We start from the raw sequence: 12,904 nt of genomic DNA, 5'->3' as shown, positions 1-12,904 counted from the left end.
GAGGACAAAGATGAAGAGGAGGACGAGGAGGACAAGGAGGAGGAAGAGCAGAAAGACAAGGAGAAGAAGGAGAAAAAAGGAGAACGGTCGTCTCTAATGAGATTTGGGCCACTGTGGTAGACCATGTGCTCAACCATGGTTTTAACATGAGGGAGGCTGGCCAGAGGGTCCAACCAAATCTCAGCCACTTCACAGTTGCTGCCATCATTAGAACCTTCAGGATGGAGAACAGGTACGAAATCTATTTGCCTTGTGTACTGTAATACTGCATATCAATAGAATACAGTGTGCTCATAGTATTTGTATTTTGCAGGACTGAAAGAGAACCACACCGTGGAGGAAGAACACACACGTTCACAGCCGAACAGGAGACTGAAATTGTAAATATGGCTTGTGAGAACAACGCTATCACACTCCGACAAATACAAACTAGGATCCTGGCTGACCATGCTACATTCAGGAACGTCCAGACCGTCAGCCCGTTCTCTGTGTGTACCGAAATAGAACTTTTTTGCTGCATATTTGTGTGCTGTTTTATGTTTGACTATGAGAAATGGCTCATTCTCCAGAGTCATTGTCATTCATGTAAATGCTTGGTTGTGTGCAGCAAATGCTTAGTTGTGTGTACTGTAATGAATGGTATGTGTGTGTCATTTGAAAATGTCTGTGTGTACCAAATGAAAACACAAGTTCCATTTTGTAAACAGTTAAGAGATTTGATGGCAGAGTCATCTTGCAAAGGGAGTGTCAGGTTTAGCATTTTGTGTGTGAGGTTTTCAGTTTTGTGTATGCAGTTTTGAGAAAGCCGTTATTGTTTTGAGAAACGTGTGTTAACAATTGTGAAAAACTGTAACCTCACTGCACATTTATCATATGATCACCCATATGTTCACTATAGCTACTTTAACTTAAAAGTACATATCCACGACACTCTACTTTTCAATATTAGTAATACTTGAGCAATTCTTTATTGCTATACATGCCATTTTTCATTGTGTTTCTGTTGCTTGCTGTGTTATACTTTCCACATGATAATAATTATATCTGACTTTGATACAAATGCTGTGTTAAAGGTTGAGCCTTTACATGCAGGCAATGACAGGCACTAAAAACAACCTTTACAGTCTTGTTAAAAATAGAACCCTCTTTTTTGAACTTCTACAGAGGAGCACAAAGAAAATCACAGTATAATTGGCTGAACAGTCAGTAATATTCATGACTAATCCAAGCCTCTTTCTATAGCAATATACTTTTCTTTTGATCACCCACCCTGCTACGATCTACATGTGATCATAATAAAAGAGCTTGATGTTAATTGCAAATTGAGTCACATGATCAACGTCTATAAAGAACATAATTTATTTGACACAGTCAAACTAACGTCATAATCGCTTGCATACCACATCAATGGATGTAAGGAAATCGTAAGAAAATCAGCAGTCTTCTCTGTTCGAGACTGGGGGGGCATGTCGTCTGAAGGAGCTGAAGCTCGGCCCCCTCGCTGGAAGGCGCCGCCTTCCACATTTCAGTGCGACAAAGTTTTAGCGCTTTGCACATGCTTTCAGGAACTCATTTCACACGTATATAATGTACTTGGAAAAACATGGAATTTACTTTACAGGATCTTTAAGAAATTCCGTTGATTGTAAATATCCTTCCTCTTCCTGTTAGTCCAGTCGAAAGTCTGGTCCATCAAAGGCAAAACCAATCCAAAACAACAGATGGTCATCTTCTTTTCCTCCCTCCGCATCACTTGTGTTTGGCCTTGCTAGCCAATGCCTCCCGATTGGCAGGCCCTCCCCATACAGTCCCGAACACATCTTTTTCAGTTCTTAGTGCTTCCTGTAGGGAGAGCTCTCTCCCTGACATCACCACCTGCTTCACAGCCCGTATTATTGGGACAGGGCCCTTGACATAGAAGTCCAGCCATTTCTCAGCCTCCAGAAGCGCACTGGTACTGTTTCTGGTAGTGTCGTTCCCAGGTTGGGCCCCAAGAACCCCATCTGCCAGGCCCATCTGCAGTGCCAGCTCTGGGTCCACCTTCATTGCACCACCCAGCAGTCTTAGGGAGTTCTGGCTTCCCACAATGCGGACCAAGCGGGCAGCTCCGCCCCACCCCGGGACCAGACCCATGTGTTTATGGACAAATTGTATTCTACTGCCAGGAGCCATCAACCTTCAGAACCAGTGACATAAAGAGTGAGTCAGAAAGCGAGAGAGCTGTTACTTATAATGGACAAGAGGGTACAGAAGTAGACTTATGCGAGTCAATCTCATTCACTGTCATTAGATACCAGGGCTCAGCTACAGGCTCTATGGATCAGACTGTGGTGTGTTTATGATGTTGCTGTACCTAAAGTCACAGGCTGTGGTGAGTTTATGATGTTGATGTACCTGAAGTCACAGGCTGTGGTGAGCTCAGATCCTCCACCAAGGGCTCTCCCTTCCACTAGAGCCACAGACATCATGGGCAGCCTGCAATAGGATAAAACAAGTTGTTCATGGGATGTACAAAGTCCACTTGTTTGTTCATTCATTTGTTAATTCATCCATCCATTATTGATCCATCCATCTGCTCTCTCACTAGTTTGTCATCTGTTAATCTTTCATTCATTTATTTATTCATCCACTCAGTCCATTCATCTAATGAATGGGCTGTTATTTCCAACCTCAGCAGCCTGGTCAATGTGTTCTGCATGAACATGCACATCTTCATCCCATCCTGAAAAAGAAGTGTTTTTGTAAAATCATTCCTGACATGACTTGCATGAGAGCAAAAGGAAGGGGGATGTGATAGAGAGAATAAAATCCAACAAGAAGCAGGGAGAGATGGTCAGATAACCCTGAGCGGTTGGTGGGAACAGTTTCTGCGCTAACCTGGGGATTGGATAAAGCTTTGAAAGCATTCAGGTCAGACCCAGAGCAGAACGTTCCGGCTGCCCCCTGAACAATCACACCCTTCCCCTCCATCCAGCCTTCCAGCTGGGTAACTCTCTCCTCCAGCTCCAGCATCATGGTGCCTAGCAAAAAGGACAGTAGTAAAGTTAGAGGCTCATATTCAGCTAAACTGAAACCCTACACTAGAATTTGAAATGTGTAGCATTAGCAACATGGTGATAGCTTCCATCTGGCTATTTTATTAGTCAGGAGGAATGTGAAATCAGTAATTCTCCTGAAGTGTCAAAGAACAGCAGTAATTTGTATGTGTGATTCATACTAACATGGACTGAGTTTCAGTAGGCACTTCTGATTACATACCAGAGAAAGCATTCATGCGAGTTGGGTTATTGACTACCAGCACTGCGATGCCAGACTCTTTTAGGACAAGGTCAACAGATCCCCCGGGGAAAGCCCTGAGCTTCTCCACTATCTCCTCCTGCTTGAAGCCCTGGGCAGAGCCATACACACAGACACTGTGTGTGTGGAGGAGCCTGAAACAGTAGGCTGGCCTCCTGGCTTTCAGTAGGAGTCTAATCACCATACACAAAACCATGGTTCTGAAAGAGGAATGGTGAGGGAAATGAGAAAATGAAGAACCAAGTTGCAGAAGATAATGGAAGTGGAGGAACAAATAGGAAGTAGTGAGTTCTCTGAAAATCTTATAATAGCAGTTGAGCCCTTCCAAGGCCATATATTTTAGTAATAAAGGTTGTCTCTGAGTGTGTGCTCAATCGCCAGTAAAATAGGGCCCTTTATCTTATAGAGGAGAGAGATGTCTGAGTCACAAGATCAACTATAAACATAATCAGCAATGTTTCTTGTTGACTTGTGGAACAGAGTCTCACTTCATTGGAATCTAATTGCATATTGCCAAAGAGATGTCCAAAAAAATGGGACAAGAAGCACTGGACTGTGCACACTACAACGTCTTCTTTGTTGTTGTTTTTTACACTCAAAATGGAACTCCTCCTTACAGCTTACATAGGTAACACCATAGATATATAGATAAAGGGTAGATGTCTCGTCCGCGTTGCCGGACAAAGGAGTCGAACGTCTATGGGTCTATCTATGGGTAACTGTGTTGAAAATTGAGCAAGTTATGGTCATTTAAGAAGTACATGTAGCATCAACACAATGTTATGGGTGAGCGAGTAGCAAGATGGCCGCCATGTGCGGACGTTCTAGACTCCGCCGTAAGACGTAGTCTTTTTATATATCTATGGGTAACACAGTTATTAGAATTCAGTCAGATGCATTCGTTGTATTTCAAGTTGACACACGAGCTGTAAGCTAATAAACTAATGTCTAGTGTCGTTCATTTAAGTAAACAGTGTGGTTTGGAGTGCCCTTCGATTAGTCAGAACTGTTTGAAATAATTAACTCCCTAGCAAACACGTTTACAGCGGATTTAACGCAAAACGCACAGCTAGGCCTACATATTATATAATGTATAACAAACTTTTTTATATGAAATGGTCAATATTAAAAACAGACAAATTGTGACTGAAATTGATACATGTTTAGTTAGCCAGCTACCAACCTTAACTGTTTGACCATGGAATGGTTCATGTGGTTGTTAGTGTGTTACTCTGAAGCTAGTCCCCAGGAAACATGATGTATATCCCAGGAAGCATACAGAGCCACTCTGGAGCATACTAGCAAAGGATGTCTAATACTAGCCTTTGCATTTCATTATTATTGCCGGATGTCGCCAGTCTTCCAGTCTTGCATACTTATTAGTGTGTTTGCTGCAAGCACAAACACTATTGTTATTCTGCATACTTATTGGGTGTGCTCAAGCCTTTGGCGAGAGCACAACCTTTGTTCTCTCACATATATATTATTATTTTTATTTCTTTTTGCCCCCCTAAAACTCAGTCAATATTTGGCCTACATAGACAACGTAGGTGTCAAAAGTTTCGTCTTGAGTTGCTTCTATTGGAATTTACGTTCCGTTGCATGGTTTAGGCTGAAGTTAAGTTTTTGTGGCGAAAAGTGAAGCTAACGGTGGCTAATTTGCTAGCCACAGTCACTGACGTTACTAACGTCACTCCGTCACTAACGTCACGAAAACACGCGTGACTACCTTTGGCAGAACATTCGTTTCGCATCTGTTAACTTGGGGGATAGCTAGGCTAACTATAGCTTTACTGCAAGGCAGCTGCAGAAACGCCACAAGCAAAGAGGCCAGGGTGATAACTATTTACTCATTTTACTTTGTGATATGACACACAATTGTGATGTGTAATGTACAGTATAAGATGATATTATTAAGGAAGTACATCTACTTTCGGAAACAGTAGTCTACTATTTCACTGAAGTATTAGCATCATGACATTAGCCTGTGTTGCCCGGGCAACACATACTACAGTGGTCTATGATGTAGTGTTATCTGTTTTCAATCGTTAAAATAAACATTCCTCAAATATGATCTTTTGTTTTAAAGTTATGGCCATTCTAGTGACGAGTGCTTACAACGCTAGCTACGACTGTCATCATACAGTACTGTAGCTGCCATAGAACGGCGAAACTAGCTACGTCTATCGTTCGTTACCTACAAACAAATGCTTCGTAACAGTATTTACTTTTTATCGGCGATATTGACAACAGAGGTTAAGGAACTTGTCTTTAATCAAAAGATCGTCTCCGTTTTCAATTTGAAGCAGTATCTAGCTTACTGTAGGAACTCTCCCATTGCATCCTCTCTCTAGCTTCTTCGGCTAAAGATGGACGACAATGACGATGCATGCATTATTCATGCCTACGGTGTTAATACAGTCTGTAAAAATACCACTTTGACACACTTGCAAGAAATGATCCGCTGGCTAGATGTACCATGATATTATTTACCACCCACAATAGTTCTGCTTTTTTTGCAGCAGCATTCTGAGTTAGAGTAGCTAGCTTTTCCAGTTGCACAACAAAGTCACATAATGTGACGAGATTGAATTTAAAAAACTCACCAGGGACAACGACAACATCGGCAACCCTGCACTATGGATTATTATTTTGATGTCATCTTTAAATTAAGTGTCTGAACAGGACTGGTTGTGCAGGCACACATGATTAGTTTCTCCTTCATCTTGAACCTAAAACCTAGATTCTAGGTTAGAAATGTTGACAATGACCAACAGTTGCTACGTTACAAGAAACAAGGAACCAATCCGATTGGCCAACGCTCTTCACTGTTCAAACTTTTTTCTGTTTCTACATCTTTCAATTATTAATACTTTTCAGAATGGGTTTTATTTGCCAAGAAACATCACACAGACAAGGAATTTACTGTGGCAGGAAGGTGCACACATTAAACATATAAGAATCTTAAATAAGAAGTGTACAAGTCTAACTAATACTAAGGGTTTAAAAATGTAGAAGGCTTAGAATGAAATAAAATATAAAATGGCTCTAACATAACGCTTTAACATTTATGAAATTAAATAAGATACCCTTTTCATTACTCTTTTTTCTCCTTTTTCAAACGACCTCTCAGTAAAGTACTTGCCACACAACTGTTTTGTGTTTACAATCATTTATAGATTCTGCTTCTCACAGCCGAGTTAGTATATTGTAATTAATTCCTAATTAATTAACACTCGCGCACTACCAGCAGAGGGCGCAAACCGCGCAACTTCATATGTCCGATGCGCGCCGGCCACCCCCACCGGGGGGTGCTGGTGATAAATCAGCCGCAGGGTGCCAAATGTGCTAGGACCGCTACTGAGTCGGGTTCTGGTGGCTGCTGCATGTTACATGTTTGGGGCTCAGTATCCAGACTTGGGTATTAGCCAGCATTAAGGCATTTCTCTCCTAGCCAACAGAGATATAAACAGGAAAGGAGGGCGCAAAGCAGGCCGTGGACTTTAATACCGGATAACGTTATTTATATCAGCACGGGGTAGGATTTCTGGCACCAAAACATTGTCGTTGCACCTGCTATTTCAGTCATTGGAGGGGTGCAAGATTTCTGACAGGGGTAGGTGTTGTACGGTCAAAGGATTAGGCAAGGATTCTGCACAGTATAGACTAGACACTTATAAAGTGGACAGCGAATTTACTTCCAGAAGTACAAAAAATATATGGGTTATCTTTTCTCTACAGAAGGACCGACGACAGGCAGGCAGGAGAGGTTTGATGGAGGGTCTTGTGTCTTCAATAACTTTCTGTACCTGACGTGTGTGTGTATGAGAGAGCATGATTGGGGGTTGTCAATGAAATCAGACCCTCCCAGTCTGACGTCAAAGTGATAAACCATCCCGTTAGCTGTGACAAGGCCCATCTCTGTGGTGATCACTCAAAAGATACAGGAAGAGATCACAGACATGTTGCAGTAAGTGTCAACCTACAGGTAATTGACTGACTTGTGTAGCATTGGGGTCAGAGTAACGTAAATGCTTAAGTTCCTTGGAAGCCCTTGGAGCAAGATAAGAGATAACCCTTAGTGTTGGGACTTTTAGGCACTCAACAGACTTCCAGCATGACTTCCTCAAATGACTACAGGATCTCTAGCAACATGAGGACACTTCAGAATTTGTAAGAAAGGAATATCAAACATGTTCTTACATTTATTACACAAACAGAAAAGCAAAGGCATCCCTTTCATGATGTTTCACAACTTTCTTTACCACATTCATTCCACAGACTGTATTATCCATTAGATAACCATATACTTGAAGTGAATAAAAGTATCAAATTGCCTTGTTCATTTCATACATTGTTCAGATATGTAGGTATGCTTGAATGCTGTACGGCCCCTAAGAGCAGTAAATTACAAATTAAGCCATCGACATAAAACTATGCGGCGATAGAGCGCAAAATATACTCTAAAAATAATGTCATACACGTAGAGAAGTAGACACCGACTTTTTGGTTGATATTTATAAAAAGGGACATACATGTTTTCTACTGTTGGTAAGAATTACTGCTTGTTCATCATTTTGCAACACTGTTTACGCATGTAAAACTAATTTAACGATGAAGTCACACAGGTACAGTTCTTGCAGCTAGACCCAGATAACCTACAGCTGGAATCAGCAATTTTAACTCAACCTAATGCAGCAATACATTTTAAAGAGGAGTCCTGAACTCATTCACAGCTAAAGCACTTCCAAGTTGGGTAGGATTAACAGTCTTGGAGCAAGTATTTACACAGAGGAGAAAAGGGAATCAGAAGTTGTCTCTGAGTTATTAGAAGGCATCCTACTGGTTTAGACACAGGCTAGTCATCCTGCAGTTAAATGATGGCTGTTTCTGTGTGATATGCCGAGTAGGAGAAGGTGTGTTTCTGGGCAGAGAATGTGGACTGTGTGACGGGAGTGGTGGAGGGAGAGGGAGAGGAGGAGGGTGATGGGGAGTGGCTAGCCCAGCGAGAGGGGAGGCGGCGGTTGGCGGGCCGAGCTGGCCTGGAGAAGGTCTTCTGGACAGACTCTGATGAGGACGTTTCTTGGCTCTCCTGTAAAGTAAGAATCCAGTTACACAGAGCATTCATACAGAACTTATAAACCAACAATAGTAATGTGCACTCATCTGTTGGTCTGTGCAAACTTTCATGGCGAATAAATCCCATTCTGATTCGGGGTTCATACCAGAAAGATTCAGGTTATCGACCAAAAGATAAACAACCAAGCGCATTCAGTGAGAATAGCGCTGTATTTAATTACACCAGAGCACTTGACTTTTGTGTTTCTAGCGCTCCTCCGGCTCATTCTTTATTTACTGTAAACCACAGCCTTCCTGGCAAAGTAGACGAATATTTGCAGTCAAAGTAGAGAGATACTGTAGCTCCTGGTTCCATGCCCAATCAAATTGGCCTGGTAACTATTCCCAGGATGTCAGGAACATTTGCATGACATTAAAGCAGCTTAATCTTTAGACCTGTGGTCTGCTTGGAGCTCTGAGTCAGCTGCAAAATATTTTATGCAATGAAATTGCAACACAAAGGCCAGAAAGCTTTGCCAACGCAGCCCCAAGATTAAAGGTTTTGGATTTGGGGGTTTGGACAAACTTCCAAGTTAACTTTATGCCACTAATTCTTTGTTACTGGCTTTAAAAATCAAATGGCTCACATTGCACAAGGCTTTGGCCTCTTTCTGCACATACCAGAAATAAACAAAATTCCCTGTGGTGCTGTCCTCTGCCAAGGGCAGTTTTAAAGTATTTCAGAATAGAATGAATGCGAGGTGCACTTTTTTTCTTGAATTTAAAGACATTTTGTAGGAAACACTCTGAACCACTCAAAATAATGGCATATATGAGCTAAGATGGTGAGAGTGTGTGCATGCACACATGGTTGCATCTATTTGACTGGTAGATTGTACTGACCTGCACAGAAAGGGTCTCTCTGTGGGTGGTCGTCTGGGTGAGGGGTGTGTGGATGTGAGAGCGTGTCTGTGTTTTTCTGGGGGCAGGGTTAAGAGACAGGTGGTCCATCTCTAGGATGTCCATCAGCTCTATGCGGTCACCTTCTCCCTGGCTAAATCCAGGTTGGGGCCCCTGAATGAGGCTGGGCTGCCTCTGCTGGTACTGCTGGGCCCAGGCAGCACTTTCATAGCTTTTCAGAATCTTCTCTACAGCTCCATAGTTTGACCTCGAATCTGGGGGCCGTGGGTAGGCAGCCAGAGTCAGGGGCTTCCACGGGTGGTCATTAAGGATCCGACGACCGGGTCTGGAGGTATCTGCCTGGGCTCTATGTCCAGCCTGCGTAGGCAGGGTGTCTGGAGGGGGTTGGGCTGTACTGCCTGCATTAGCCTGGTGAGGCCTCTCTCCGTGTTGAGCCTTGTTCTGTTTTGGACTGGCACTCACACAATATGCCTTGAGGTTGACAGGTTCTGTTTCTCTATGTCGTGTTATCCGGGACGGAATGTTTGACTTTACAACGTTTGAGTCATGTGAGACTACGTTAGATGTTGAACTGTCAAAGGTGACTTCCGTCACTTCGCCCTCTTGACGTCTTGAGTCGAGGGAGGGTCTCCTAAGTTTGACCTCAGGATAGTGAGATGGTGTGCTGGACAGGGCGTGCCCTGGACTCTGGACACTGAGGATGTCAGGCTTGCCTCTCTGGTGTTTGACCTCTGTTCCCTGGGGTTGAAGGTCAACTATGGCACCCCAGGGAGTGACCTCATCACCTACAGTTGGACAAACTGGTTCACAACCCACAGAGACACCTGCTGGGGTCAAATCTTCCACATCGATACCCAGGCCCATCTCAGCCTGAAACAGAGTTCGGTTGAACTCAGCCGTCTTCTGCTCAAGGGTAATGTTCCTCCGGGATCCCTGGGTGTTAGAGCAGACAATGGGGAGATTTGGGGAAGGTAGATCCAAAAAGTATGGGGAATTTTCACCCATGACCAGCCTCTGTGCTTCTGAACTCATAGGGCTATCAGAAAGTCTACGGTCTAATCGGTTGTCCCTCCCCACGGTCAGGATGTTCATCTCAGATAGGCTCTTCTGAACAGGCACGTAAGTGGACGACTTGCTGCTGCCAAACCGGCTGCCATCGCAGGACCAGCGGTTATGGCAGCAGCCCGTGTTGCAGTTAGAGTTGGTGGGCACAGAGCAGGAGGCTACACCCACCTCTGTCAGGACTTTGCCCTCATTCTCCTGCAGCATTGCCTCAAACTTCCTCACAATGGATGGACTGTTTGACTTCCTGTCCACCACCACACAGGGGCTATGGCACTTTCTGAGAGCAAGGGATTCTTGGGTCTGTACTTCTGGCTCTGGGGGAGTGGGGTTGCTGAGGTACCAGGAAGTGAGGCGAGGGGGGATCGGTGGAGCCACCTTCTCTTGCTCGGGATGTGTGGTGTTTGTTTTTTGTTTCTTGCTACTGGAAGACCAGGAGTCCTTTGTATTGGCCGACCAGGTGATCCAGTTCTGCTCCTCCAGGACCCGAAGATCTGCGTAGAGCTGGTTGAGGTCAAAGGTCATCTCATCCCTCTCTAGTCTGGTACTATCTTTGTCCCCACCCTTTTGACCATCTTCCAAGAGGTACGGGAACTCAGTATTGACCCTAGTGTGAGGGAGATAAGTAGCTAAAAAAAGTAGCTGGACTGAAGCAATTATCCACCAGAGGGTGTGGTATATCACAAATATACCAACGTGGTTTGTGCCGTCAAATGCCACACAACCCATGGTATATTTGTGATATATCATACCTCCCAAAATGTTTTCTTTCTTTTATACAACGATTACATGATCTGGACTTCTTTAACATTGAACTCTGCAGAGAAAATAAGTTCCTAAAGTTAGCTTGATGGTCAACTAGTCCCTTATATTGTCTGGTTAGGGAGGATATACTGAGGACCGAGGACTTCACCTCTTATCTTTAGCCTTCCTCGTGATCTCATCCTGGTAGCTACACAGCTCCTCACTGACCCGAGCTATCTCCTTCAAAGCCTAGACAGAGAGAGAGAGAGGCAGATGGGTATTAATGAAAGATAAGATTGATAGATTGATAGATCTTGGGTAAAGCCAAGGATGATGAAATTGATTCAGACAAAAGAAAGACATGATGAGGGCAGAGGAGGAAAGAAGAGTTGAAAGAATATTGAGTGACAGTGCAAGACAAGTAGGGGAACGGAGGAGAGGATGAAGGGTAGTAGTGAAGATACAGTCAACACTGGAAAATATGCCACAAACAAAATTAAAGATTTCTTAAAATAATATTAAAAATGTAAGCCTTTAAATATATATTTTTCAATAAAGACGATTTATTTTCTTACATCAAGTAAGTGTTTTTCTTGAAACAAGATGAGCCTCTTACATAACAAATAACAGCACCTTACAAACCTTATGACAACTAGAGAGGATACAATTTCGGGGAAATTGTAGGGTGTGCTTGCTTGCGTCGGTTGCAGATGGGTCCGTTTATTATAAAACAAGCCAAACCCCCTTTGAAACAAGCTATTCTAACGACGTTGTCACCAGCAGTATTTTTCAGATGGAATCGCGATTCAAACAGTACCATCTGCTAACTGAAAATATGCCCCCAAACACGTAAATAAGCTTGATATTTATTTAGGGGGAAATGGCTAATTAATAAGTTTGCTGGAATCATTCACTGAATGTGCCTTTTGACATAAAGTTTAGCCTGTGGCATTGAAGACAGCGACGCACCACACAAGCTTGAGTTTAAATACATTATTTAATGTGACATTACTTACTGTACGTGCAAGTCTTGAATTGCTTAAATGTATGATGCTGCTAGTACACCACGGCACGATACGATACTTGCTGTGCAACAGTCTCTATCATGCACGTTAGTGCACGTTAGTGACGTAAGTAGCGTCATTGACTGTGGCAAGTTAGCCACCGTTAGCTTCACTTTTCGCCACAAAAACTTAATTTATACTTAAACTGTGCAACGGAACGTAAATAAAAATACAACCAACGCAATTGCTACCAAGACGAACCTTTTGACACCGACGTTGTCTATGTAGTCCAAATATTGAGGGATCCTTAGGGGTGCGAAAATAAACAATAATAATAAATAAAGAAATATATATGTGAGAGAACAAAGGTTGTTCCCTTGCCGAAGGCAAGCACACCCAATAATAACTAGAGAGTGTACAATTTCTGGGGGAATTGTAGGGTGTGCTTGCTTGCGTCGGTTGCAGATGGGTCAGTTTATTAACTGTAATTTTTACAACTGATATTTCTGTATATTTTATATAAAAATGCGTACTTATTATTTATGAAATTTAAAAGCATACATTTGTTGCTGCTCATTTACAATTCAAAATACAAAAAGTGAAGTGTAGAATGAAATGGTTGTCTTCTCATTTCCCCTGCAAGAGGGAATAGTGATAAGCATCCTCAGTTGAAAAGTTGGATCAAACGAAGATATTGTAGCCTGGGTGCCAGCCAAACTTAGCCCGCCCACAAAAAAATGTGGTCGGGAAGTTGGGTCTGGGGTCGCTCGGTTGGGGAAAAACTATGTCCGAACAAGAGCTGTTCGGACCAATCAAAT

The 12,904-nt window shown here is 42.9% G+C and overlaps 1 protein-coding gene across 5 annotated transcripts in view; it reads right to left on the bottom strand.

Annotated features, from left to right (window-relative positions):
* Window positions 1–1,430: 1,430 nt before the first annotated feature.
* The window catches only part of LOC134022949 (ethylmalonyl-CoA decarboxylase-like), a 27,542-nt gene continuing 16,068 nt past the window's right edge, over window positions 1,431–12,904 (bottom strand). For 2 of the 5 annotated variants that reach the window (XM_062464701.1, XM_062464703.1), the window contains 3 exons: window positions 11,252–11,331; window positions 9,259–10,945; window positions 7,490–8,389 (listed from right to left, as the gene is read on the bottom strand). In XM_062464701.1, the coding sequence (XP_062320685.1) occupies window positions 8,171–8,389; window positions 9,259–10,945; window positions 11,252–11,331 (1,986 nt within the window). In that variant the 3' untranslated portion in view covers window positions 7,490–8,170. Of the gene's footprint in view, window positions 2,177–2,394; window positions 2,476–2,669; window positions 2,723–2,877; window positions 3,021–3,258; window positions 3,498–4,480; window positions 4,560–7,489; window positions 8,390–9,258; window positions 10,946–11,090; window positions 11,156–11,251; window positions 11,332–12,904 lie in introns of those variants that run through there. The other 3 variants (XM_062464702.1, XM_062464705.1, XM_062464704.1) reach the window with 3 other exon arrangements.

The sequence above is a fragment of the Osmerus eperlanus genome, chromosome 7 (assembly GCF_963692335.1).
Source record: "Osmerus eperlanus chromosome 7, fOsmEpe2.1, whole genome shotgun sequence".
NCBI classification, from domain to species: Eukaryota; Metazoa; Chordata; class Actinopteri; order Osmeriformes; family Osmeridae; genus Osmerus; species Osmerus eperlanus.
This window is presented reverse-complemented; position numbering and strand designations above follow the sequence as displayed.